Source organism: Suillus discolor, assembly GCF_016758755.1.
Source record: "Suillus discolor strain FC423 chromosome Unknown F5147scaffold_33, whole genome shotgun sequence".
Lineage (NCBI taxonomy): Eukaryota > Fungi > Basidiomycota > Agaricomycetes > Boletales > Suillaceae > Suillus > Suillus discolor.
In genome coordinates this window covers 431,445-454,330 of record NW_024541280.1, presented here as the reverse complement: position 1 = coordinate 454,330, position 22,886 = coordinate 431,445, and the positions used below count along the sequence as shown (strand labels likewise).

The 22,886-nt window shown below is 48.1% G+C and overlaps 10 protein-coding genes across 10 annotated transcripts; 6 read left to right on the top strand and 4 right to left on the bottom strand.

Moving 5' to 3' along the window:
- Positions 1-25: 25 nt before the first annotated feature.
- F5147DRAFT_699438 (glycosyltransferase family 2 protein) lies at positions 26-5,129 on the bottom strand. Its single transcript, XM_041437622.1, has 8 exons — positions 4,737-5,129; positions 4,523-4,681; positions 4,197-4,475; positions 3,886-4,147; positions 3,576-3,857; positions 2,068-3,527; positions 1,154-2,012; positions 26-1,098 (listed from the first exon to the last, which is right to left on the bottom strand). Exons 1-8 carry the CDS (start codon positions 4,990-4,992, stop codon positions 390-392), a joined length of 4,266 nt encoding a protein of 1,421 aa, XP_041291998.1. The 5' UTR covers positions 4,993-5,129; the 3' UTR covers positions 26-389.
- Positions 5,130-7,453: 2,324 nt separating this feature from the next.
- F5147DRAFT_699435 (CRAL TRIO domain-containing protein) lies at positions 7,454-9,059 on the top strand. Its single transcript, XM_041437621.1, has 9 exons — positions 7,454-7,629; positions 7,679-7,870; positions 7,929-7,957; positions 8,013-8,120; positions 8,168-8,316; positions 8,369-8,406; positions 8,457-8,572; positions 8,629-8,721; positions 8,785-9,059. Exons 1-9 carry the CDS (start codon positions 7,528-7,530, stop codon positions 8,894-8,896), a joined length of 939 nt encoding a protein of 312 aa, XP_041291997.1. The 5' UTR covers positions 7,454-7,527; the 3' UTR covers positions 8,897-9,059.
- A 187-nt stretch (positions 9,060-9,246) lies between these two features.
- F5147DRAFT_699423 (uncharacterized protein) lies at positions 9,247-11,308 on the top strand. The gene is made up of 8 exons (XM_041437620.1): positions 9,247-9,537; positions 9,604-9,770; positions 9,832-9,865; positions 9,928-9,959; positions 10,013-10,227; positions 10,275-11,021; positions 11,076-11,092; positions 11,159-11,308. The coding sequence occupies exons 1-8, from the start codon at positions 9,514-9,516 to the stop codon at positions 11,189-11,191; spliced, it is 1,269 nt and encodes a 422-aa protein (XP_041291996.1). The 5' UTR covers positions 9,247-9,513; the 3' UTR covers positions 11,192-11,308.
- On the bottom strand, positions 11,309-12,879 carry F5147DRAFT_837650 (Ribokinase-like protein). The gene is made up of 5 exons (XM_041444085.1): positions 12,599-12,879; positions 12,466-12,544; positions 12,242-12,408; positions 11,578-12,190; positions 11,309-11,523 (listed from the first exon to the last, which is right to left on the bottom strand). The coding sequence occupies exons 1-5, from the start codon at positions 12,736-12,738 to the stop codon at positions 11,482-11,484; spliced, it is 1,041 nt and encodes a 346-aa protein (XP_041291995.1). The 5' UTR covers positions 12,739-12,879; the 3' UTR covers positions 11,309-11,481.
- A 1,197-nt stretch (positions 12,880-14,076) lies between these two features.
- On the bottom strand, positions 14,077-15,190 carry F5147DRAFT_699411 (uncharacterized protein). Its single transcript, XM_041437619.1, has 6 exons — positions 15,050-15,190; positions 14,960-14,997; positions 14,720-14,910; positions 14,587-14,664; positions 14,468-14,533; positions 14,077-14,416 (listed from the first exon to the last, which is right to left on the bottom strand). Exons 1-6 carry the CDS (start codon positions 15,084-15,086, stop codon positions 14,323-14,325), a joined length of 504 nt encoding a protein of 167 aa, XP_041291994.1. The 5' UTR covers positions 15,087-15,190; the 3' UTR covers positions 14,077-14,322.
- Positions 15,186-16,179, bottom strand: F5147DRAFT_699410 (carbohydrate-binding module family 50 protein). Its single transcript, XM_041437618.1, has 4 exons — positions 16,065-16,179; positions 15,882-16,014; positions 15,724-15,827; positions 15,186-15,677 (listed from the first exon to the last, which is right to left on the bottom strand). Exons 1-4 carry the CDS (start codon positions 16,089-16,091, stop codon positions 15,363-15,365), a joined length of 579 nt encoding a protein of 192 aa, XP_041291993.1. The 5' UTR covers positions 16,092-16,179; the 3' UTR covers positions 15,186-15,362.
- Positions 16,180-16,301: 122 nt separating this feature from the next.
- Positions 16,302-18,643, top strand: F5147DRAFT_699406 (uncharacterized protein). The gene is made up of 10 exons (XM_041437617.1): positions 16,302-16,668; positions 16,718-16,897; positions 16,954-16,962; positions 17,015-17,043; positions 17,091-17,184; positions 17,235-17,287; positions 17,346-17,471; positions 17,520-18,092; positions 18,145-18,161; positions 18,214-18,643. Exons 1-10 carry the CDS (start codon positions 16,327-16,329, stop codon positions 18,534-18,536), a joined length of 1,746 nt encoding a protein of 581 aa, XP_041291992.1. The 5' UTR covers positions 16,302-16,326; the 3' UTR covers positions 18,537-18,643.
- Positions 18,644-18,754: 111 nt separating this feature from the next.
- On the top strand, positions 18,755-19,499 carry F5147DRAFT_220530 (uncharacterized protein). The gene is made up of 4 exons (XM_041428667.1): positions 18,755-19,035; positions 19,089-19,283; positions 19,345-19,410; positions 19,463-19,499. The coding sequence occupies exons 1-3, from the start codon at positions 18,817-18,819 to the stop codon at positions 19,363-19,365; spliced, it is 435 nt and encodes a 144-aa protein (XP_041291991.1). The 5' UTR covers positions 18,755-18,816; the 3' UTR covers positions 19,366-19,410; positions 19,463-19,499.
- Positions 19,500-20,240: 741 nt separating this feature from the next.
- F5147DRAFT_220562 (uncharacterized protein) lies at positions 20,241-21,334 on the top strand. Its single transcript, XM_041428668.1, has 2 exons — positions 20,241-20,903; positions 20,957-21,334. Exons 1-2 carry the CDS (start codon positions 20,415-20,417, stop codon positions 21,176-21,178), a joined length of 711 nt encoding a protein of 236 aa, XP_041291990.1. The 5' UTR covers positions 20,241-20,414; the 3' UTR covers positions 21,179-21,334.
- A 290-nt stretch (positions 21,335-21,624) lies between these two features.
- F5147DRAFT_699398 (uncharacterized protein) lies at positions 21,625-22,806 on the top strand. Its single transcript, XM_041437616.1, has 7 exons — positions 21,625-21,786; positions 21,843-22,015; positions 22,067-22,163; positions 22,214-22,276; positions 22,332-22,473; positions 22,521-22,659; positions 22,710-22,806. Exons 1-7 carry the CDS (start codon positions 21,633-21,635, stop codon positions 22,728-22,730), a joined length of 789 nt encoding a protein of 262 aa, XP_041291989.1. The 5' UTR covers positions 21,625-21,632; the 3' UTR covers positions 22,731-22,806.
- Positions 22,807-22,886: the final 80 nt, after the last annotated feature.

Here is a 22,886-nt window from a genome sequence, read left to right as displayed (position 1 = left end):
AACCAAATACATCCACAATAACCCTGGGCAAGCTGGGCTGCACATTGTATTCAAGACTCGGCCTTTTTTTTTTTGCTTTTTTGCTACAAGAGGTCCTCTAGTATCTAAAAGGAGTGGACGATGCATGTAACAAATCTGAACGATAGCTTATGCATCCAAGTTGAAATATTACAGAGATATTGCGTTTCGTGATACTGTCCAGATCAACTGCGCATGTTAAGATAAAGTCAAGGAAAGACCGGAAGAATGAAAGGGTCGTAAGGTATCACCATAAAACACGTGTAGTCCAAAGAGAGCAAACGAAGAGCATCCTTAAATTCACTGGCCAGCCAAAAGTTTGGAACCTGATCTCGAAGAATGTCACATGAAATCAAAAATAGAATGTATCTTTAATATCCGCTTCCATACCCTCCTGGATGTGGAGGCGCTGCTCCAGGTGGCAGATTAAACGTTGACGTACGAGAGTATCGGTTCTGAGGCGCCTGTGATGTGGACCGACGGACTGCTGGTCTTGCTACCCTACGGACACCCTCGGGCCCAGGAACAGGTCCATTGTCAGACAAGCTGACCCCACGGCCCCCTTGTTGATATTTGCTGGGCACAGGTGGCGGTGACATCTCTTCTGGTTCGGCACTATAGCCACCATACTGGTCATCATACGTAGCCACATGTGGTTCAGAGCGGAATGGGTTCTGGGTCTCTCCAGGGTATTGGCTGGATATGGTCTGATTGCGAAGAACACCCCCTGCCCGGGCAACGTGAGCATCAAACTGGGGGTACCGCGGCGTCGGAGATTCAGTATACGAGTCGACGTATTGGTCTTGCTGGGAAGAAACAAGTCGTTGATTAGAGGTGGAGCCGCCGTCTGAATAAACAACATCCTCGCTAGAGCGCGACATAGCGGCTGACGAGGTTGGTGTTACAGAGGTGGGATTCTTACTGACGGAAAGTGGTGTGGGGAGTGTAAGAAGACCGTTACTGTCGTGTCTCGACCGAGTACCAGATACGTATGGCACACTGGGCGCAGACTCTGTCGTCGATGAGTCAACACCATTATGATTAACATCAGAGTTTGATGCCATCGAGTACCGATTGTTGCTGAAATAGAAGTCAGCGATAAGAAACGGAGCACGCCACCAATCACAGCACTCACACAGTTGAATCACGAGATTGCACCCCATTCTTCCACCGCCTATCACGCTCGAACTCAGCCCAGCGCTTCATGACGATATGCGAAGAGTCGAATTCTCCCTCCTTATCACCATGGTTGCCACCCTTATCACCTGCAACTTGCCGCGTCTGACCCCATGAGAAGTCATCAAAGTGCCAGAACGCATAGGCAGGGAGGAGACCGTTCCATATGGGCAACGAAATTAAATACACGATCATCCATCCGACATAAGCGACCTTGCGTGACGTTACGACAATGAGGAGACCGGGTAAACCGAGGACGATAGCAAGCAGTACGAGAGGGATGGTAGTGTTGGCACCGCCGGGGATGATAGAGATGATGATGAGGTAGAGAGTGAAACTAATAGCGGCGGGCAGGACGAGCGTTCCCATAAGCTCCATACCCACGACGAACTGCATCGAGAAACAGAACGTTCCGCAAAGATCACGGACAAGAACGAGCTCAAACAGATTATGGATCGTTGAATTAATCCACCGACGACGTTGGGAGAGCAGAACGCGGAAGGTGTCAGGGACGATGGTCTTGCAGACGGCCTGGGGACAGAACATGTTCTTGCGCCGCGGGAATGTCTTGAGCAGGAGGGTTGTGAGGTATCGATCTTCTCCGAGGAGTAACAGGTTCTTCTTGTGCAAAGTGTCAACAACGTTCTCTGAGTACCGTTCCACGATGTCAGGGTTTGCCAAGACAGGAACCCAGTACCCAGTGTCACCCTTGGGAGCCTTGATCCGGTACATACTGAAACAACCGGGCAAACATGTAACACCACCGAACATGGCTTCGAACGCCTTAGTCATGTGATGTGAGATGTAGTACTCGAAGACTGCGAGGCAAAAATTAGGGTTAGGTTTCTACAGACACCAACAAACGAATCGTACCCTGCATCATTGTCACGAAATTATCCGCTTTATTTGCAATCTTTGTCTCTCCGCACAGACCCATAATCTCAACGTCCACAACCATGCATGACACCATGCGAGTCAACGAATCCGGGAACACCTTGGTATCCGCATCAACGCAAAGCACAAGTTCATATCGATCTGGGCTGACACCCGTCACGCGCCAGATGGAGTTGAAGAACTCATATTCAAACGTCGTCATCCGCTCGTCAAACATGACCTTCTGCAAGAAGGCCATCAGCACGATCTGCGAGTCACGCTTGCCTCTGTTTCCAGGCTTCGCATCGTTTGTCTCCAGCGGGTTGCCAACCTTGGCAACGACAACCATCGGAACGCGCTGCTGCTTCGACACCTCAACCGAGGCATTATCGTAGTCGTAGAAACCGGCGTAGACCTTTGCCATGTTATGACGCTTGTGCCCATCTGCAATGGCAACATAAGAGTGTGGCTCGACCTCATGCGGTGAGATGGCGAAGTCTTTCATCATTGAAAGACAAATCTCCGGCGTCGTCATTGAGTTACCAGCACCTTTGACCATACCATCCGCGATGACCAGGATGAGCTTGTGGCTGTTAGGGTAATCTGTCGTGGCGAGGGAGTCGAGCGTTGTACGAAGACCCTCGACGGACTCTGAGTATGCCGTGACCAGGCAGATAGTGTACGCGAGGGGAAAGTTGAACGGTTCGAAATCGGGGGGAGGCTGTGGCACAACATTCTGCAGAGGGAACGGACAGGGTGTGTCAAGGAACGCGGAGCGAGGAGAGATATTGCGAGACGATATATCACCAAACGACATGGTGCTTCTTGATTGACGGTATGGTGTGTCAGGGGGACTGACTTTAGAAGCTTTGGTGGAATATGTAGTGTTCCACTTGTAGGGATCTCCCATTCCGTAATTTGTGGTAGGTCGAGGAGAGGCGCCCTTAGGCATATTTTCCTGTGGTGTGAAGCGAGAGGTGGACGGAAAGAATCCTTTCTTCCCGACCTTCCCATTTCGTAACCCATTCTTGCTCACATTGGGACGATATTCGCTCGGTGCAGGTCGGTAGATATCGTTCGACCAGTCCTCAATCTGGGCGGAGCGCTGCATACGTTGCTCATATGTCTCCCGCGGGAAATTACCGAGCTTCCATGAGAAAAACCATGCGAACATGACGGCCATGACAAAGCGAATAGCGACGACTCCGATGATGAACACGAGGGACAGATAGAGGACGACTTCAGAGGCAACGCAACCGATTGAATTGGTATCAATAAACCCGACCGTGATCACGTCCTCCAGACACTTGCCGACCTGGCGCTGGTTTGATCGCATGAACATCATAGAAAGGTCTTTTCCATTATATGTTCCATCTGCATTCTTCATCTCATCGAAAAGAGCAGGGTACTGCACCTCAGCAGTGCTGAGCCACTGTAGAAGATCTAGGTCGAGAACGTTGCTAGAAAAATGATCAAACTGAGAAAACATCAACTACGTAGAAACTCACGACTCGAAGACGGCCAAATTACGATCGGAAGCTGCGACATCATCCCATGTGTAGTAGACCTGCCCCTGAGGCTTCATCGCAGCTAGCCCCTGCCTTGCTGTAGAAGATACATGACAGTTCGTCGAATCCCCATATCCGGATACATTCTGTGCGTTTGACTGTGGATCGAACACATTACAGGGGAAGTACCAGTCCAACATTTGTCCACTGCCCGTGATACTGGAACCGTTCGCCTTCGTGATGATGCCCAAGCAGTTATCATTGGTGATCTGAAACAAGAAGCTTGCAGTCGTTACTGGCTAGGTTCCACCCGCCAGTCAGCAGCGGGTTTGTTGATCCGTTGAACGGCCCCACGGCTGGATGCTTGAAGTTGGAAAAGTCATAGTCATAGCCATGGATGATCACCGAGTTGTTCTGAATCTGGCCCTGGTGGAATCGATTTGGAGGAATGCCGCAAACAGTTTCTGTGAAGCCGAATGTAACGAAACCGACACCAGCCATCTCTATCAAGATGATGCTTATTAGACCTATTTTCTCGCGCCATGCACGTTGCGCATCTGGCGTGCGGATACCTGACATAAAATGAGCAATCTTGCAACGAAACCATACAAAAATGCCTACCGCATGTCCGGAGAATGAAGTGAGGGATCCAACAGGTAATGATGTAACAGTAAATAAACCATGCATCCTTGGGCCCCGGCCCGATGCTGTCAAGACATTTGCGTGACTGGCGGTCAGGTACTGTTAGTGGCGCGGCAGACTGAGTGGATGCTGGGCGCTTGCGCCGAAGGGTTGCACTCCGTTTAAAGAGAGCAAGTCCTGACTCCTGCACGTCCTCTTCACGTCCAAGAAAAGATTTTCCTCTGCGGAGCACTGCTTTCTGCGGATAATTACCAGTACCTAAAATAATGAGTTAGACGACATGCTACCAGGGCAGACATACGTACTTGACGGTTGAACGCCTACTCTACCAGTCCCCTCATTCTGCATCTGTGCTGCATGAGTGCGATAGTGCCATTGCCTGTGGCCAGGTTCGATCTTCTCCCTGTCTGGTCGGACCAAACTCTTCTTCCGCCCCACTCGTGCAGGATCGAGGTGATCTGCTCCTGCAGAGTCGAACAGTAGGTGAAAGTTGGTTTTCGTATGCAGAGGGCAGTGTACGCTGGCGTTGCTGATCCAGGGCACTCTGCCTATCACCACGCTCAGTAGTTTGGAAAGAGATATTTGGTGTCCTGCCCTCTTGAAACTGGTTGAAGGCTGGCCGCTGCTGCGAGTAGGCGCTCGCAGGTGACGGCGAAGATGAATGGCTATAGCCAGAATACTGCTGTTGTGGGTAGACGGGAGGAGTCTGCGGGGGTGATGGGTGATGATGTTGGTGGTAGGCAGACCGTGGATGTCTTTGATCACGATAATCCATTGTTTTATGGTCAATGAAGGTTTGAGATCACCCTGACGTGCTCGCTGTCGTAGACGTCAGTAGCGCTGCTTGTGATAGTGAGGAGAAAAGAGCGGCGGATTCGATTGAATGGAATGGGAAACTGCCCCGTGTAGTGGCGCAAGGCAAAAGGCCTCTCAATACGTCGTTTTTTGCCACGAGCAAGGTCAAAACAATGACTATTTTCGGACACACGTTGATTTCTTTGTACAAAAATCTTTGTGTTTCCATTTCTCTCGTCATACCTACCGCTCATAAGAAAACTGAATGATATAACAACAGCATATATATACTGGTCAAGCTGGGGACGACTCTACAGTACTTGTGAAGAATTTTGGCCCATAATTAACCATAGTACATCGTTTAGCCAATCATTGGCATGCTATCATTGCTATGCTCTCAGCAACACGGGATCCCGGCCACAATCAATGTGTACGGTAGCAGAACGCAGCACTTATTTCTATCCACACATTCTCACATATTCTCGTGAGAAGTAGCGCTCAACTAACGTATAATGCTATCAGACACGGCGCCATCGCAACACACAAGGTACGGTAGCGCAACGACCCTTGCCATATTCGACTCAAGACTCATCTCTGAGACTATCTCGATTCTCGAAGCTTGCGGCGTCCCCTTCAAGCATAACCAACACGTCTCTCCTGCCACCAACTATATTGGCTGTAGTTAATGATGTCTCTCCTGCTGCAACATGGCATCGTGCGTGAAAATGCGACCGGGTCCGAAGAATGGACGGTGCCGGCGAGTGTTTGCATTTTGTTATTTATAGGATCGTCACTTCCACGCCATACTACCAGGAACCTTTGTGCCCTTCGCTAGCTGAAGCAAGTGGTTCCACCGACGAATTCAAGGCCTACTATTCTTAGCTGAACGGAGAAAATCAAGGTGTCCTCTCATCCTCTCTTTTCGTGGATACTACTGGTGACTTTTCTGTCTGCAGATGTAGGATACCGAACTCGCACTGCTAGTAAGTGCAGCCCTCCTACTCCTGTTGTGTTGCTGAGGACTTGCTACCAGGAACAATATCTCGAGCACACCACCACTTGATGTCTTCGAAACGCATCTGTCTCATCAAATATGGAATAGGCGGCCTTCCTGCACTTCCTACAGGAACGACGATCAACCCCGTCAAGTCATGTGTGTTTTCCTCGTTAACAGAGCTGACCATTTACTACTATGATCAGGGCCAGATCTTCCGGAGTCTACACATCCTGTGTTGACAGCTCTTAATTTCTTACCGATACTACAACAATGTCGTATTATAATTTGAACGACCCTGCAGTGCTATCCATTTCTCCCGTCCGAACGTTATTTCCATTGATACACTTGCTAGTGGTTTGGCACGAGCTGGGAGGACATTTTGTGGATGCGATTTCAGCGGCATCGTGGCCTTGGCAGCTTGGCTTGATGAGTATTTGTCACCAGGCCCGAGCCAGGGCCCAGGGGTTTCAGGCCCCACACTGATCACTAATGCCACTGTCCCTGTTGTTACGGGGCCTGCAATAGGTACCTAGCTAATCATTAGCCAGCTGATAGCATACCGCTCTGCTCTAGACGTCAATGACCTCAAGCTTGCTGGTAGCCACCGAGAAATACGGATCGCCGCCGAACGTTGCACGTTGCACATCTGTGTGGACACTGGAGGATATAAATTCTATCCTTGTCGATATGTCCTCTAACTCGGCAGGATCGAAATTTCTGTCCGAAAATACGACCTGGACGTAAGGTCGTCAAGCTCCTTCCAAATCTGCCGGAGCCACGGATGTATGTCGTGGATGGCTCTTTCACTACTCGTCCTAGACCCCGCCTATTTGTCACAGCTAGCGGGCTAAAGTCCATCAAATGTGACATTGCGCAATCACAGATGGTAGGAAACTCAGGCCAACCTTGTTGACGAATCCCGTTTCCCCCTGCTCGTGTTCTGAATTACAAGGCTATTCAATGCTTTCCCATGGATAATGTTGTTGTAATTTGTCAGCGACTTGAGTGTGGAGTTGGAGTCCTGCAAAAGCTATGATACTACATCATTGCAGTCGGTAGGGGATGGTGGATCAAATCAGTGCCACTCGATGATTTGAAAGTCCGTAAATGCAATTATAGTGAATCCATGACTCAATAACAACGACGCGTATGACGCGCATATATGATATTAGTCACATGATATCACTCATGACATCCAAAATACTGATTTAGTGAGCAGCACCCTTTTTCATTGATTCAACTATCTAGATGTCTTCTACAGTACTGAGAACAACTCTTTCTCAGTACTCAGCGAACGATTCTATCAAATTTTGATGCCGCTATCGAGGAACTCAGAATGGCGTGCTGGTAAGTTCAAGTGCTGTATATTAAGGTTTAAAAGCTTATGTAAAGTAACTTTACATATGCGACACCTCCTGTCCCTTATTACCAAATTCACTAGCTATGTAGGTCCACGTGTGGCAGCAGGCAGCCACGGTTGTCTGTTCACTTTCTTTCACTGAGCTTTCATTTCGCACCATGGTCAAAGCTATCTTCACTGCCCCAGAGCAAGGTACCGTCGTGCAGCCTATATACCAGTACTCCGACGAGCAACAAGCCCATATAAAGGCATTACGTGAGGTATGACACTTTTCTTTCTGTCAACCGTTGCCTGAGTCGTCGTAAAAAGTATGCAGATACCCTGCTTCTGGACCCATCAGACCCGTACCATAACTGGGAGCTGCGATGGTTAAACAAGCCAGATACCATGCCTCGGTACATGCGCGCGGCAAAATGGAAACTCCCTGATGCGAAGCGTAGAATAGAGGGAACCATCAAATGGAGGAGGGAATTCCAACCAGAGCTAATCAAACCTGATGATGTATGTGCATATTCAACTCGAAGATAATATCGATACATACACAGTTGCCAAATCGCAGGTGAAGATAGAAGCCGGGACAGGGAAGATGTATGTAACTCCTTCCCCACTTCATATGAAAGAGAGCTAATCAACTGGAACACAGCATCTTAAATGGGTTCGATAAAGATGGCAGGCCCATAATCTACATGCGCCCTGGTCGCGAAAATACCGAAACCAGTCCTAGGCAGTTAAGACACCTCGTTTGGTGGTTGTACGTCCTTAGTCCCTCTCATTCAACGTCATCTCACAGGAGTACAGAGAACGTGCAAAGGATTTGATGCCCCCAGGACAAGAGTCACTGGTTATCATCGTAGATTATAAATCCACGACGCTTCGCACCAACCCTTCGATATCCGTTGCCAGTAAAGTACTTACGATCCTTCAGCAACACTACGTAGAAACTCTCGGTCGGCGCAATCGTCACCAACCTTCCAATGTTGCTTAATTTCTTCTACAAAGGCATTTCGCCATTCTTGGATCCTGTCACACGGGACAAGGTGCGCGTTATTTTGTATTTGCGTGGGAAACGTGACTTGACGGACTATAGATGAGGTTTAATCCTGATCTTCTTGAACTGATTCCAAAGTCTCAGCTGGACTCTGAATTTGGGGGTGATTTTGACTTCGAGTTCGATCACGAGACATACTGGAAAGAAATCGTCGAGTAAGTCTCTAGAGACCTTATTCATCGATCAATGATACGAGCTCTAATATCATTAGTTTCTGCGGCATTGCTGAAGACGGCACCCGCTTAGAAGGCTATTTCGACGGACCAAAGAATATTCATGGAGAACTGCCTTCACAACATTCCGAGTGAGTCTCTATCCATTAGATGTTTTGTTTTCTGAACGCTAACAGCGCGGATACTGAATCTAGTACTGCATCACCCACTTCCACCTCGTCCACCACTGCGTCTGTTACGTCCGCTAGCGAGATTGTTTCACCCGAAATGGTACCCGCTGCCCCAGAGTTAACGGAGTCATTGTAGATCACTCAGGGATATTTTTTGATGATTGTACACTATACACAGCACTGTAATTCAACATAGCAGCGCAGCGCCTATATAACATGGTCTTCGAACCCTTGCTACAGATATTCTGTGCCTTGTAATAGCATATTGTATTTATTCCATTGCTCAGCGCTCAGTTACCATGTGTCATAGTTGTTGCGTTGAAATCGTCAATATATTAGTATCTCGTAGGTCACTTGGATAAAATACAAATAACGTGTGCTATAATACTGTGACACAGAAGCTTTCGTATCGCAAGTCTTTTAACTCTGCTTTTGATACTATCAGGGGCCTCACCTGACAAGACTTCGCAAGCCATTCCATGAACTCCTTGAGTGCCAAGCAAATTTACGAACTTGAATAGCTGCCTAAATTGGCAAGATGACATAAGCCTCCGTGCTAATGCCACGAGCCACGGACACCTTCTGCCACATTCTGCCATCGCCCAAATTCCCCCGCCGCCGCACGGACGTCAGCCACAGGTTTAGCCACAGCGCATATTGACCAGCGCAATCCAACTCCAATAAATTCTGAACAAAAAAATCAGGATCATCTTAAGTTTGAAACGGCTGATCTAGTGCGGCGCACCATCCAAGATGGTTCGACAAGCAAAACAGACAGTGCGTAGTGCTCGCGGATTGAATTGTGCTTATCAGCCACCTGAATTCACTGTGGCTGAAATGTAGCCGGAACAAAAAAAAGAGTCGCAGAAGAGAAAGACGACTCAGAAGAAAAAGGTGACAGAGACTGGAGTGTGGCCATGCAAAATCGATGGTTGCAACAAGCAGTTTGCTCGGGAGGCCGATCTGAAACGGCATCAGCGAACTACCAAATTACACTCCGTGCCAGGATTGTGAGTGCTTATTCAAGCATGTATGATACGCGACGGTTCTGACGTGGCTATGCCCCTGTAGTGCATGTCCGCAATGTGATGCTACGTTTACACGAGTACGTTATTCTTTGATCACTTTCATTCATATGGTGCAATTACTAATACATGAATCTTGCAGACTGATGCATTACGGAGGCATCAGAAGTCCAGGCATGGACATATATTGAGTGTCAGCTAATTTATCTGATTGGATTTGCATACAGACACAACGGCGTAATCATCGAACCCACGGAGGTAGAGAAGAAGAAAGATAGTACCGAGCCTCGGGCATCAGGGTCTCAATCTCACAGCCGAAGTCCATCGCCGTCATCGAAAGGTGCAGAGAATTCAACCGATGGCGCTCCACCCCCTCTTGGTACTCTTGGCGGTCCGCAAGGCCCACACAGTTATTATCGCCAACACACTATGCCTGCAGGTGGTAGGTGTATTCGTTCTCGACCTAATTCACCCTCTCAATTGTGACAGCATACATGACGCCACCCCTTGGAGTAATCGTTGAAGGTCAATATCCTCCTAACGTTGGACTCCCGACATCATCGGCTCGATTACACCAGGCAACATGGCCCCCAAGCGCCTGGATTCCTGACGGGTCACAACCACCACCTATTCCGCCTATAGGTTATCCGCATCCTTCATACTATGCATACTATCGTGGAATGCCTCACCCTCCACCACCCTCTGAACTCATGGCTCATCTACAAAACGGTGTCCAGCCGCATTCTCCCTCGCCCTGTGACGACTCATCGAGCACTAGTAGTCCTACAAGGACGAGTATGCACAGTGGCGGCGACCCCTCTGCGTCGGGAACAGGGAACTTCCATGGGAATGAAGCAAGATCACCTGTCATCGACCCTTCACTAGACATCTCACCAGTGTCACCAGCTGCAAACCATAAAGTATCTTTTAAGATCAATCAACCCGCTGTAGAAGTCGTCTTGTCATCGACAGAAAGAGAGCCATCACGTGCACCGGATATGATACACTCACCCAGTCATGTGGACCCTCGATCGGTATCACACCATTCTAGCTCGGCTTCTACCGGAGGTAGCATCGAACGAAACGAAACATCAAGAGAACTCACGTCCAGTCACGATATAGAACCACCTGAACTATTTTATGCTACCCAATCGCCACCCCATACTCACACTTTCGAGCGTCCACCTGAAATGGAACACATGCTCACAGAAGATGGAGAGCCTATGCTGAATCCAGGTTCGTTTTGTTCTGTTGTGATTCGAAAGTTGATGCTTATATGTATTTGCAAAGCCGAGCTGTTGACTCAGGTGGGTAGCGCGATGACTGCTGCAGAATCTAATGTGTATGATCTGATGCTGGACCTACTGAACCAGGAATCCCTCGCATCTCCACCTCCATCTCTATAACAGTCATACTCTAGATTATTGATGTTATTCCTCGCTGTTTTTTTACATGCATTACCTTACTGTACTCACGCATACATAGCTTGTTTCCATGCATAACATTGGAGCTTTTTGTAACACTTTAGTTTTAATCATCATCGAAATCATAGATTCGAAATATCAGTTGCTACATGCTTGTGGAAAGCGAGTGATGAAGGAACATCGGTATGTGTAGTAAGGATACAACAAATATCGCTGTTGAAAGCGTGATATATGTAGGGAATTCAGAAAGTGTATATGGTAGTTCAATGCGTCTAAAGAACGGAGACCTTGGGCCACAGGTATTGGGGACCAACCTAATGGATATTCATGATTAGCGAGTGTCTTGATACCAAAAGGCATCGACTTACAAGCTGGATGTTCATGGCACCCATCTTGTGCCCAACCTCGACACACTCATCCAAGCTTTTACCAGCGACATACGCGCCGAGGAAACCACCTGCGAACGCATCACCAGCACCGTTGGTGTCGACGATCAGCCCTTTGTCGATAGCGCTGACTTTGAAGACCTTGGGGCTGTCAGGCTCAGCGGATGATACCAAGGTGGTGGACTCAGCGCCGTGCGTGAAGACCACGACACGCGGGCGAGATTTGTTCGATTTAGGGAAGGTCGCAACAGCCTTGGCGATCGCAGCGAGGTCCTTGGTGTCTGGCAGACCGTTTGCGGCTGCGTATGCCTCAGCCTCGGTCTCGTTGCCGATGATGATGTCGCAGTAGGGGAGGACGGACTGGAGCTGGGTGCCGAAGAACTGCGGAATGAAAGGCGCAGAGAAGTTCATTGCAAACACCTTGGAAGCAGCGGATGCCTTTTGGCTGAGCTCGAGCACAACGGATGTGCCGTGCGTCAGGAAGAAGCCTTCTACGTAGAAGACTTTTGCGGCGTCTACCAAAGGTGCCACGGCGGGGGAAGAGAGATGCGATTGCTCGAACTTCTCAGCTGCCCGCAGGGTCGTGACCAGGGAGCTGATATATCGATTGAGTTTGGTGCTACGAAATTTATGATGTTGACCTTACCGATCATGCCCCGTGAGGACGACGGCGCATGCGCCCGTTCTTTCACCTGGCTTGACGAGGTAGACCTCCTGCAGGCCCTCGCGCTTGTTTGCCGCCCGCAGTTGATCTGCCAGGTTGTCATCTCCCACGCAGCCAGTGTAAACCACTGAATTGGGGGGAAGAACGTACTGTGGGAGTGTCAGTATCTGAAACCTGAGGCCTGATTACAGAGCATAAAGACTTACTGCGGCTCCTCGGGCAGCGTTTTGAGAAGCACCACCAGCAACGTATGTGACCTTGTGGTTGTTCACGATCTCATCGTAGCTGTAGGCGTCGACGATGAATGTCTGATGTGGAGAGCGGTTATCGGATACTCACATGGACATGTGCTTCTCCTCCGCAAGGATGGCATCGTTGGCCTTCAGATCATACTTCTTGAGCAGCTCTTCACCGTTAGTAACCTGCACGTCGAGGAGGGGGTTACCGATGCAAAAGAGTTGGTACGTCTGAGAGGCCATGGTGGTATGAGATCAACAGATGATGTGAACTTTGAGGAGAACAAGAAACCAATATCTAATCGACGTGTGATGGATAATACAAATAATTTTCCATGCCAACGTCAGCTGCTCATAGCACAAGATTTCGTTGACGTGATCGCTAATGGTTGGTTGGTTCTGAGCAATTTCTGGGCATACAGATTTGATATAGATTGTAGCCTATCTATAGGATCTATGATTGAAATATTGATCGTTAGTCGACGGTCGACGATAACACTTTCTGTGCGATCGTCTTGCGAGTATGAAACCTTCAAAACGATATCATGGAACCAAAAGCCGAGTATAACTCTTGTGTTACTCAAACTGTACTAATTAACGGGAACAACGTCGGAGGAGCAGGAGCGTCTGTGCAAAGACGCGAAAATAACCCGATAGGGTTGTTGCATAGTTAGCGGTTTATAAGTACACCGTATGCGAAGGATGGCAGATGTGTGAATCCCTACAGGCTAGAGTGGTGAAAGGTGACTGTTCGGGAGGTTGGTTAATGATGATAGGCAAGGGCAGGTGAAGAGCGGGTTAGATATTTGAGTTTTCAGCTGGCATTTGGATCAACTCTGGTCACGGTAAATCCATTTCGTGTATGAATTCTTGAGCTGCCAAGCAGACATCAGGTGGATGTAACCTTGTCGATGTCGTCCAGAACCTACTTCCAGGTTTAACAGATATATCGATAAATGAGATAGACACGCACTGGTGTTTGACAGCGGCTAGTATCCAGCATTTGGACCCGGTGCCGGGTGTTGTGCTGTGGTGTGACTACATGCGCTATAAATGACCAATTTTGATCGAGGGAGCAGCGCTAGTTAGTACTACATACCCACGAAGAAAACGACAGTTCAAAGTTCGAGTGCCTTTCCCTTAGGTGCCACTCATCGATGCATCAACAACGGTTGGTCATCAATGCATCAGGGCCAAAGAGCCCATGAAAGAAGTTGGGACCATGACTTGTGCCAGAAAGCTCACGACCGCTGAGAAATGCACGACCAGTTAGCTATCGAAGGTGGGGTCAGGTGAGCGACGTTACAGTGATAAGCTGTTATGAGGTTCCACGGTCAACAGATGGATCGGTCCTGATCCTTGTCCTGATTGGGACTCGACGAACAAACAAAGAAACTCGCCACGGTTCCAACACGGTTTTATATAAAACTCAGTCTGCCCTAGTTAGGACAGTTTACTTTTGAACCAAGGTATTCTTTAACGCGAAGACTCGGCTCACAACGTTGTAACTCCCAGACGAGCTCTAATTCATTAGTCCTGGAATGAATCTTACATCCACGTCGTGGTGGAGCTAAAACCTCATTTCCGCAGTGAGTCGCCGGTGACTTAAGTGTTATTGGAACATAAAGAGGTGCTGGACATGAGCTATGTATGTCAGTAATCATAAAATCGTGGCAAGGCGTGACGTAGATGTAGCAATACAGGTAACACGACTGTCGCATATCGTCTGTAGAATGAATAACTATAAATAAAGAAGCCCTAGAACTTGAAGATAATGTCTTGCGTGCGCAGCGACCTTAGCGAGCTGGGACGGGACAGCCTACATGCTTATGCCATCAGTGACCCGCGCATTCCATCACCCCGACGTGCCGCGAGAATGCCGCGTATCAGCACAACAAGGATCGCGAACGTTACAAGAAGCCTAGCAGGAATATGAACAAAGAAATGATGGGCATGTATCAATAGCACGCACCAAATAACCCAAGCAAAACCTTCTAGCGCGTTAAGCTGCCCGCAATACACAAACACCATCTGAGTACTAAAGTGATAGGACGTGAACAATGAGAGAGCGAAACAAGAAGATGCACGAACTTGCAGTTCAGCCCTCCGCCGAGAGCTGCGGTTATACTTGCAGCGCCCGCAGTCCAGAATATCCATGTTAGAAGTAGGCTATGACGAATTTGTCAGCAAGTTCTATTGTCCAAGTCAAAGGAGGTTGACTTACAAGACGACATGAGAAGCTACACTACTCATAGGGCTATCTGGCAAAGAAAAGAAGAAAAACATGTAGACTCCAGACAATACGATCGTCCATATTGAAGTGAACAGTAGAAAACGTGTGCGGTCTCGTTCAGCTAGACTGAAGTAGTTGTGATAGGAATTAAAACGTGACGTGAGCCAGGCTGAGATTGCAAGCTACCACAGGGATTTATTATTTCGCCGTTGCAATCAAATGTGCACATACCTCGATGATACAGAACAAGATGATCAACGAGAATACAACTACAATCCAGCAAGTCAGTCGAACTGAATAAAGCAGACAACAGATTCTTACTAGGGTGTCCCCTTCGCATGTGGGTATTAAAATCCATTGTTCAAACTGGATATACAAGACTTGTTTGGCTGATAGTTCGTGATTGTTCGTGAAAGATGAAAGAAACAAGTTTTGATGGAGACCGATGGAGCTGCGCGAAAGTTGAACAGAAGCATAGTGGCTATGCAGCTGCGTTACCACATTCAGTTCTGACGTCATCTAAAAGTAAACTGTTGGGTACAAAACCAATATCCGAATGTCCATATGCGATGAGCAATAATATACAAATGAGACTATGCTGCGTGGAATATGTTTTGAAATAATAAAAAAGTCCCTAGAAACGGACACTAATGGACATCCCTTCATCTGGAACGCAAACACGTTCACCAGGCATGAGTTTGTCGCAGTCCACTTTAGGGTTGACAATGAGAAGTTTGTCTAAAGAGGAATTGTGGTCGTTGGCAATATCCCAACAAGTGTCTCCAGGTTGCACGATGTAGGAGAGGGTCGTTGAAGGGCATGGAACAGGAGCGATACGTGTAGGCAACAGAACGAGACGCCAGACCAATAATAAGACGACAGCGATCATGAGAAAGAACGGGAAAAGTGTGCGGTAAGCTCCTCCCCGGGGATTGTACCGGGTGCCGTTCTGCAGCCGAATTGAGATAGGGCGGGCAATGACGGCGAGAACTTACCTCATCTAGCGCCAAGATGCGATAACCGTCAGTGCCAGTAGGAGCAGCTTCCAGGTCACTGTCTTCATCTACCTCTTGAGGGATGGAAGAGGGTATTTCAGACACTGCATGCACGTGTGAACTATGAGCGCTAGAAAAACAGCGTCCAAAGCATTTACCTAGCTTAAGCTCCCCGAATTCAGAGCCCTCTGGCCCTTGGTATACCAATCCTTCACGGTCACGGAAATAATACCGCTCACTGTCGGCGTCGTAACCAACTCGCTTGACGCCTTCTGGGAGTCTGTAATCGTCCTAGAAAACTTTGGGTCAGCTTGCCGAGGACAAGTCAAAAATAGTAGTACTTCATCATACTGCGTCCAGCGCCCCATAGTTGTTCGTTACGCACAAAAGGCCAACCAGTGGATAAGTGCTGTTTTTTGCAAAACAAAGAACTCCTAGTTGAGGATTGAAAGGGAGACTGAAGATGCTTTGACGCTTCACAGGCAATATAATGCAACGGAGAAAGCCGAATAACCGTCACTGCCACTGTCAGACGTACGTGGTATAGCCCCGCTCGCTATTAAATATTAAGCGCTAGGGGTTGTGGGTTCTCTACTCCACACTATGCAAAGGGTGGTCAAGACTATGTTTCCAATATCCTCAGAACTCATATTCAAAGTCGCCTTACGCGGCGAGACATTGCTCACTTCACCTCGTTGGAACAAGGGAACAGCCTTCACGAAAAAGGAGCGTAATGATTTTGGTCTAACGAGCAGACTTCCTTCTCGCATCAATACCATCGAAGAACAATGCGAGAGAGCCTATGATCAGCTACGCTCTCGTGAATCTCCCATACAAAAGAACTCATTCTTGCAGAGCCTCAAAGAGCAAAACTGGGTTCTTTACTATTCTCTGCTATCCAGGCATCTCAAGGAGTTGACTCCTATTATATACACGCCTACCGAAGTAAGTTCTGATCTTGTTTCAAATATTCAAGTGATTGACTGTGTCGTAGGCAGAAGCGATTGAAAACTACTCTCATCTTTTTCGTCGCAGCGAGGGGTTATTTCTGACATTCCCGGACCAAGACTCCATGGAGAAAGATTTCCTGGAGCAAACCCGTGGCAGAGATATTGAGTTGATAGTCTGCACAGATGCAGAGGCTATCCTAGGCATCGGCGACCAAGGCGTTGGGGTAGGCGCATTTCCGCTACTATGCCTTACATCTCTCACCACCACCTGACGTCATAGGGAATCGGGGTGAGTATCCACATATATCTCACGAAAGGGAGTTGTTGAATAGTTGTTCCAGATATCATCTGCCAAATCTGCGATATACACGTGCGTTCCCACTGCCCTCGGTTTATTCTTACTTCATGTGGTGACAGGTTATTGGCTGGGATAAACCCAGTGAAAGCGCTCAGTGTGACACTTGATGTCGGCACTGACAATGAAACACTCTTGAACGATCATCTCTATGTTGTGCGTGCCTTTTAAATCACTGTCATCGTTCGCTCATCAGACAAATTCAGGGATGGCGTTCGAGAAGGATCCGGGGTGTTGAGTACGATAAATTCATCGACAAGTAAGTTTGACTTACCCCTTGGTCGGCCTCACCTCATGGGCTTGCAATACCCTCATAGGTTTGTCCAGTTGATCCGCAAACATCAGCCACACTGCTTGCTGCACTTTGAGGACTTTGGAGTTACCAATGCTCAGCGATTTCTTGACCTGTACCGCAATGAGCATTCTGTTTTCAATGATGATATGTATGGTTATGCGTCATCAATATATCAATTAGCACTAACGCACAGTAGCCAAGGAACTGGTGCGGTTACACTGGCCGCTTTGATGGCCGCCATTGGGGTGACCAAGTCGAAGCTGGCAGATCAACGCTATGTCATCTTTGGAGCGGGCTCTGCGGGCCTCGGTATTGCAACACAAGTTCGGGATGCAATCATACTCACAGACGGTGTGTCTCGTGAGGAAGCCAACAAGAAGTTTTACCTCGTCGATCGCTTTGGTCTCATCAAGCAGTCTCTTGGTCCCAACAAGATACGCCCTGCGTTGCAAGAATTTGTGCGGCCTGATGAAGAATGGAGCGATGTTCCAACTAATGACACGGGAGAGGTTGAGCTTCTGGAGGTTGTCAGGAAAGTACGACCGACGGTTTTAATAGGATGTTCGACGAAAGGTGGCGCTTTCACCGAGCGCGTCGTGAGGACAATGAAGGAAGGTTGTGAGAGACCTATCATTTTCCCCCTCAGCAACCCTAGCCATCTGGTGGAAGTCGATCCGAAGGACGCGAATGACTGGACAGAAGGGATGGCTCTACTAGCCACAGGCAGCCCGTTCCCACCAGCTAAGATGCCGAACGGCAAAGACTATGTGTAAGCTTGTCATATCATGAGTATCATGCACAAGCTGATTTGTGACTTACAGTATCGCTGAATGCAACAGTGAGTTCATGTAATCCCCCGTTTGCGCATACTGACCGCTGCTAACTTTCAGATGCTCTCATCTACCCTGGACTTGGACTTGGTTCCATGCTGTCGCAATCCAGGCGGATGACCGATGGGATGATCATCGCAGGCGCACAACGTCTTGCTGCTCTCTCTCCTGCACTCAAAGACCCGGACAGCGGCCTGTTACCCGACTTCGAAGATGCTCCAGCAGCCAATCTCGAGGTTGCAATAGCAGTAGCACAACAGGCATTTGATGAAGGCATCCAGGGAGTTAGCTGGAGCAAAGAAGAGGTGAGAACTAAGGCAGAAGATAAGCAGTGGAAGCCAGTGTATGGTACGTATGAGTATGATGAGCAGGGCGCAAAGTAGTTATGGTTTGTTTTGCAACTTCGAGTCACGAGAAGCAAATCGAATTTTTGCTATAAAGAAGCCCAGCGCCTTCGATCTAAGATACCTGCGCGGCCCATCGCGATAATATTGTTCTTCATCGATATAAAGTCAGCAGGTTCATCTGCTCGAGGTTCGTAGAACCAAAACTTGTCACGGTTTCGCGTTTGTCACAAACGTGACTGGACGCGTCTTGGTCCAAGATCAAGCTCGAGATTCTTCTCCCCATTTTTCTAATCTTTGTGGGTCCTCCGCTGTCGATATGCACAGCGACGAAGAATTTTTAGGGCACATCACGAAGAAAATCAAAATCACGGCCAACAATGGATGGGAACACGTCTTTGCAAGAGGTGGAATCAAATCGCGCTTTACAAAAACTACCGCCGTAGATGCGACAGAATTCCTCAAGAACTATCGTCAACGAGCACAAAAACAGAGTCTTGAAATACTTATCTCCTTACCTTTGGATATCCTATTCGAGGTAACTCAGGTCCTTTGTCATATGATCATCCGAGATAATCACAATCGGCCCAGATCTTTGGGAGGCTACTTCCACTCGACTTACTTCATCTCTCACGCACTACCAAGGCTCTGCGCTCTGTGCTGATGCACCGCTCATCTACCACCGTGTGGATGGCTGCGCGCTCCAATGTAAAGGGCATGCCTGCTTGTGCTGATGACATGTCAGAGCCTGTGCATGCGAGCCTCGCGTTCGATATGCATTGTCACGTAAGTGTTCTAATCATAGCACCCGGATGTATTTGACCTTCCTAACTTAGAATTGTCTCAGACCAAATGTGCGCAATGTTGACTGGAACCTCCGAGTCAGGTACTGCCAAAAATGCTTCAAAGAACGGTGAGCTAGGTCTCGCTTGATGTGACGATAGGCTTACCGACTGGTACTTCAGTACAGAGGTTGTCGATGATAAGTTCAAAACAACGTATGGGTTGAAATTGCACCATTGTCTGTCATTGAGCATGACGCAGAATCCGTTAGTTTTCTGTCCATTCACTGGCGCATGTCCTTACTTTATTTACCTTCAAGGCAATGACGCCCGCTGTTTGATTTCAGACAGGGAATCATTGGTCGACGAGTTGTCGAAGCTCGGGCCGGAAGAAAGATCTGTCCTTCGAGGTTTGAAGAGAGATGCGGTGCTCGTTCGGAAGGAGGTACGTCTCCTGTTTTTAAAAAAACACATCCTTGTTTGTTGAGCATATGCAGCATGCAGTTCGGTGCACAAAATGGATGGAAGGCGAACAACAGAGCAGATGGAAGGAGCTCGATCATCTGAGGAGCTTGCGCTATGACGCGTAAGTCTTGTGTTCAGTTCCTGGCAATCACGGCTCAATATTCACAGTATTGTGGAGAAGTTGATCGAACTCGGCTGGGAGGAAGATGTAAACAAGCTTCCAGATCGGCATACTGCACGAATCTACAAGTTGACCCATTTTGAAGATCATCCACTTGTCAAGCAGCCAAAGCCCTTGACCGATCGCAGTAAGGCTTTTCATCTACTTTTGTTCGTTCGTATTCCTTGAACGCTAACTGATTGAGCAGTCTGGCAAAATATCCACCACCAAATGGTCGAATTCATGGGTCAAATGCGCTGAATTCCGCATTTCACAAGAAAGAAAACAACAGATCAGGGAGCGGCAAAGCCTCCTCGCTACGATATACAGTGACTGGCAACGGGAGAAAGGGTATCACAAGTATCTTATGCCTACTGCTGCCGACCTCTTTGGGATGCGACAAGTTCGCGATATCGTGGAGTTGCCTGCTCATCTGACTCTCACCTGCGGAAGATTTTCAGCCTGTTCGTGAGGAGTTATTTAAAATAGTCGATACTTGGAAGCGCTGCAATGGTCATGATTTGCGGTCAGACTTGCTATGGCGGCTTGAAATCCACCCACCGTACTGGCTTGACAGACTCTGTTCAATGCGAGAGACTTGCTGTTGCTGTCTTTACGTGCACAGGGTGGCTTTGCGACGACATTCCTGAGCCTAATGACTCGCCTCGGTACATGTACTTCCCAGAGTACCTTCACCATAGATGCAATCGGATCCGGCGACGAGCATGGAATGAACTCGACCCTCCTAACACGTTTGCAATGGGCCAAGGGTATCCGGGAAATACTGTACAACGAGAGTGGTCCATGGACGACCTCGAGTTAGATAAGAAGGCCTCCCAAACCGTGAGGAACATCATCGATGCATGCGACTTAGACTGGACAGAGGTAACAGTGTCGGAGCTCGACAATCTGGATCCTAGGTTGGTCTGCCTAAAGTGCAGCTACGGCAACCACTGTGATGGAGAGAGACCTATGATGGTCCGTTCGTGGCGAGAATCTGTAAGTTGATCTGTGGGCTGAAGTAAGACAACGTCGTTGACGAGGAATCACAGGTCAAACATTGCACCAAGAAGCATTGGAGTGACTCCACTGTGAAGTGGCAGAAAATTTCAGATGAGGAGAGTAGAAGTCTTCGCCAAGACCAGGAGGAAGCCGCCGCGAGCACTACGACACCTCCACGCAAAATTTGGCGGTGCACTCATTGTCATGACAAGCCTGGAGAACCGGAGAAAATGACTGTGCAGGGAATGATGGATCACTTGGAGGATCAGTAAGAGCTCCATCGTGTATGCATATTTCTCTCGGCTGATATCGACTCTGCGAAGCCATTCGATAGATCTAATCAATCAAGTTGCCGGAAAAGACTTTGCTGAAGCTTTGGACGTGCCTCCTACAACGATTCCTTCTGTGAAGTTGAAGCCGAAAGCCGTGGACCCTTAGCCTTTGAAATTTCGCCCAGCACACTGGGAAAAAAGCTTCTGCGATATACTTTCATGAAGTCGCTATTGCGAACCCAAGGATGTAGATATTGCAGTCGACTTCACGCGGTCCCATTCATGTATGGAACTCCAGTTAAACTACAATAATTAGCACCATATATTTGCGAGCTTGTAGTTACGATTAGATCTAATATTCGGGTCATTCACTAAACCCCACCCAGTCTTTACGAAATGATTACTAAGCACTTCCTGTAAGTCTGAGCTCGACGAAGCTGGCACTTATCAAGTCATGGCCACATCACAGGCAGCCCCAGTGGACCCTCACTCTATGCAAGATGTCACACCAACCTTAGCAGAAAATGGGACACCTCAACCAGAGGTGGAAGAAGCTGTTTCTGAGACTCTTTATATTCAAAACCTCAACGAGAAGGTGAAGATCGACGGTGAGCATCGAAACATACCACAACTTGGCTGTGACTGAATTATCTTCTTTCCATAGTGCTCAAGGCTTCACTAAGAGGCTTATTCAAATCGTATGGGGAGGTGCTGGATGTTGTAGCGCATAGCAACTTGAGAATGAGGGGTCAAGCATTCGTCTCATTCGCATCCCCAGAGATCGCACAGAAAGCTATGAAGGAAGTCCGTGGATTCCCTCTCTACTCCAAACCTATGGCACGTATTTTTATGTTATAAGCTCGTTTTCTGCTCATATGATTGTCTCAGCAAATTACGTTTGCGCGGACGCGATCTGACGCTGTCGTCAAACGATTGGATGCTAACAACCTTGAACAACATACAGCCAAGAGAGCTGAACACAAAAGTGGGGTTTTCTTGACAAGGTTTGTTAATAAGAGCTGAGAAATCGTGCAGGGCGTACGCGATATTCGAACCCCTTGAAGCAGAAATTCAAGGCCAAGCGGATGGCTGCAGAAAGTTTGTGTTACAGCCTTATATTCACCAGCTGCACGCTGAATCATATTCATTACAGTTGACGGAGCTGCTGCAGCTCCTGCAGCTAGGCGTCCCAATGTCCAGATGCCAGACGAATACTTGCCTCCCAACAAGATCCTTTTCCTCCAAAATCTACCCGAAAGCGTTACCAAGGACCAGCTTATGGCCCTCTTTTCTCAGTATGTAAACCCCCTGCGCGTTGAGAGGCCGATCTTAACTTTCTCAGGTACCCAAACCTCCACGAGGTTCGGCTTATTCCAACAAAAAAAGACATCGCGTTCGTGGAATACATGGACGAAGGCAGCGCTGGGGTTGCCAAAGATGCTCTTCACAACTACAAGCTTGATGGGGAGAATAAGATCAAGGTCTGTAGATACGTTTTTGTTCTTTAAGAACCACTCTCACTTCATTTCAGATTACATTCGCCCGGAAGTGAACTTCTTGTATTGTTATGCTTTGGGATATTGTATCATATTTTAATTGATGCTACTTGAGTTAGAGTGGTCCACCTATTATCGCCATGACTGCCTCAAGTCCCTAATTTGCCCAAAGAACTTCAGAAGTTCAAGACCAAGATTTCGAAGATCAGCGA

Bases quoted from the DNA above. Each gene is read 5' to 3' on its own strand.
- F5147DRAFT_699435 (XM_041437621.1), top strand. From the start codon at position 7,528: ATGGTCAAAGCTATCTTCACTGCCCCAGAGCAAGGTACCGTCGTGCAG. The intron at 8,121-8,167 runs GTACGTCCTTAG...ACAGGAGTACAG, and splicing joins AGACACCTCGTTTGGTGGTT to AGAACGTGCAAAGGATTTGA. The intron at 8,722-8,784 runs GTGAGTCTCTAT...TACTGAATCTAG, and splicing joins CTGCCTTCACAACATTCCGA to TACTGCATCACCCACTTCCA.
- F5147DRAFT_699438 (XM_041437622.1), bottom strand. From the start codon at position 4,992: ATGGATTATCGTGATCAAAGACATCCACGGTCTGCCTACCACCAACAT. The intron at 2,013-2,067 runs GTACGATTCGTT...TTTGCCTCGCAG, and splicing joins TTTCGTGACAATGATGCAGG to TCTTCGAGTACTACATCTCA. The intron at 1,099-1,153 runs GTGAGTGCTGTG...CTTCTATTTCAG, and splicing joins CAATCTCGTGATTCAACTGT to CAACAATCGGTACTCGATGG.
- F5147DRAFT_837650 (XM_041444085.1), bottom strand. From the start codon at position 12,738: ATGGCCTCTCAGACGTACCAACTCTTTTGCATCGGTAACCCCCTCCTC. The intron at 12,545-12,598 runs GTGAGTATCCGA...CGACGCCTACAG, and splicing joins GAGGAGAAGCACATGTCCAT to CTACGATGAGATCGTGAACA. The intron at 12,409-12,465 runs GTAAGTCTTTAT...ACACTCCCACAG, and splicing joins ACGCTGCCCGAGGAGCCGCA to TACGTTCTTCCCCCCAATTC.
- F5147DRAFT_699423 (XM_041437620.1), top strand. From the start codon at position 9,514: ATGGTTCGACAAGCAAAACAGACA. The intron at 9,538-9,603 runs GTGCGTAGTGCT...GCTGAAATGTAG, and splicing joins TTCGACAAGCAAAACAGACA to CCGGAACAAAAAAAAGAGTC. The intron at 9,866-9,927 runs GTACGTTATTCT...TGAATCTTGCAG, and splicing joins GTGATGCTACGTTTACACGA to ACTGATGCATTACGGAGGCA.
- F5147DRAFT_699398 (XM_041437616.1), top strand. From the start codon at position 21,633: ATGGCCACATCACAGGCAGCCCCAGTGGACCCTCACTCTATGCAAGAT. The intron at 22,164-22,213 runs GTGGGGTTTTCT...GAAATCGTGCAG, and splicing joins CAAGAGAGCTGAACACAAAA to GGCGTACGCGATATTCGAAC. The intron at 22,660-22,709 runs GTCTGTAGATAC...ACTTCATTTCAG, and splicing joins ATGGGGAGAATAAGATCAAG to ATTACATTCGCCCGGAAGTG.
- F5147DRAFT_220562 (XM_041428668.1), top strand. From the start codon at position 20,415: ATGGTCATGATTTGCGGTCAGACTTGCTATGGCGGCTTGAAATCCACC. The intron at 20,904-20,956 runs GTAAGTTGATCT...GAGGAATCACAG, and splicing joins TCCGTTCGTGGCGAGAATCT to GTCAAACATTGCACCAAGAA.
- F5147DRAFT_699410 (XM_041437618.1), bottom strand. From the start codon at position 16,091: ATGGGGCGCTGGACGCAGTATGATGAA. The intron at 16,015-16,064 runs GTACTACTATTT...AAAGTTTTCTAG, and splicing joins GCTGGACGCAGTATGATGAA to GACGATTACAGACTCCCAGA. The intron at 15,828-15,881 runs GTAAATGCTTTG...ACGTGCATGCAG, and splicing joins ATTCGGGGAGCTTAAGCTAG to TGTCTGAAATACCCTCTTCC.
- F5147DRAFT_220530 (XM_041428667.1), top strand. From the start codon at position 18,817: ATGCACAGCGACGAAGAATTTTTAGGGCACATCACGAAGAAAATCAAA. The intron at 19,036-19,088 runs GTAACTCAGGTC...CAATCGGCCCAG, and splicing joins CTTTGGATATCCTATTCGAG to ATCTTTGGGAGGCTACTTCC. The intron at 19,284-19,344 runs GTAAGTGTTCTA...GAATTGTCTCAG, and splicing joins CGTTCGATATGCATTGTCAC to ACCAAATGTGCGCAATGTTG.
- F5147DRAFT_699411 (XM_041437619.1), bottom strand. From the start codon at position 15,086: ATGGATTTTAATACCCACATGCGAAGGGGACACCCTA. The intron at 14,998-15,049 runs GTAAGAATCTGT...GCTGGATTGTAG, and splicing joins CATGCGAAGGGGACACCCTA to TTGTATTCTCGTTGATCATC. The intron at 14,665-14,719 runs GTAAGTCAACCT...AATTCGTCATAG, and splicing joins GTAGCTTCTCATGTCGTCTT to CCTACTTCTAACATGGATAT.
- F5147DRAFT_699406 (XM_041437617.1), top strand. From the start codon at position 16,327: ATGCAAAGGGTGGTCAAGACTATGTTTCCAATATCCTCAGAACTCATA. The intron at 16,669-16,717 runs GTAAGTTCTGAT...ACTGTGTCGTAG, and splicing joins TTATATACACGCCTACCGAA to GCAGAAGCGATTGAAAACTA. The intron at 17,288-17,345 runs GTAAGTTTGACT...ATACCCTCATAG, and splicing joins TACGATAAATTCATCGACAA to GTTTGTCCAGTTGATCCGCA.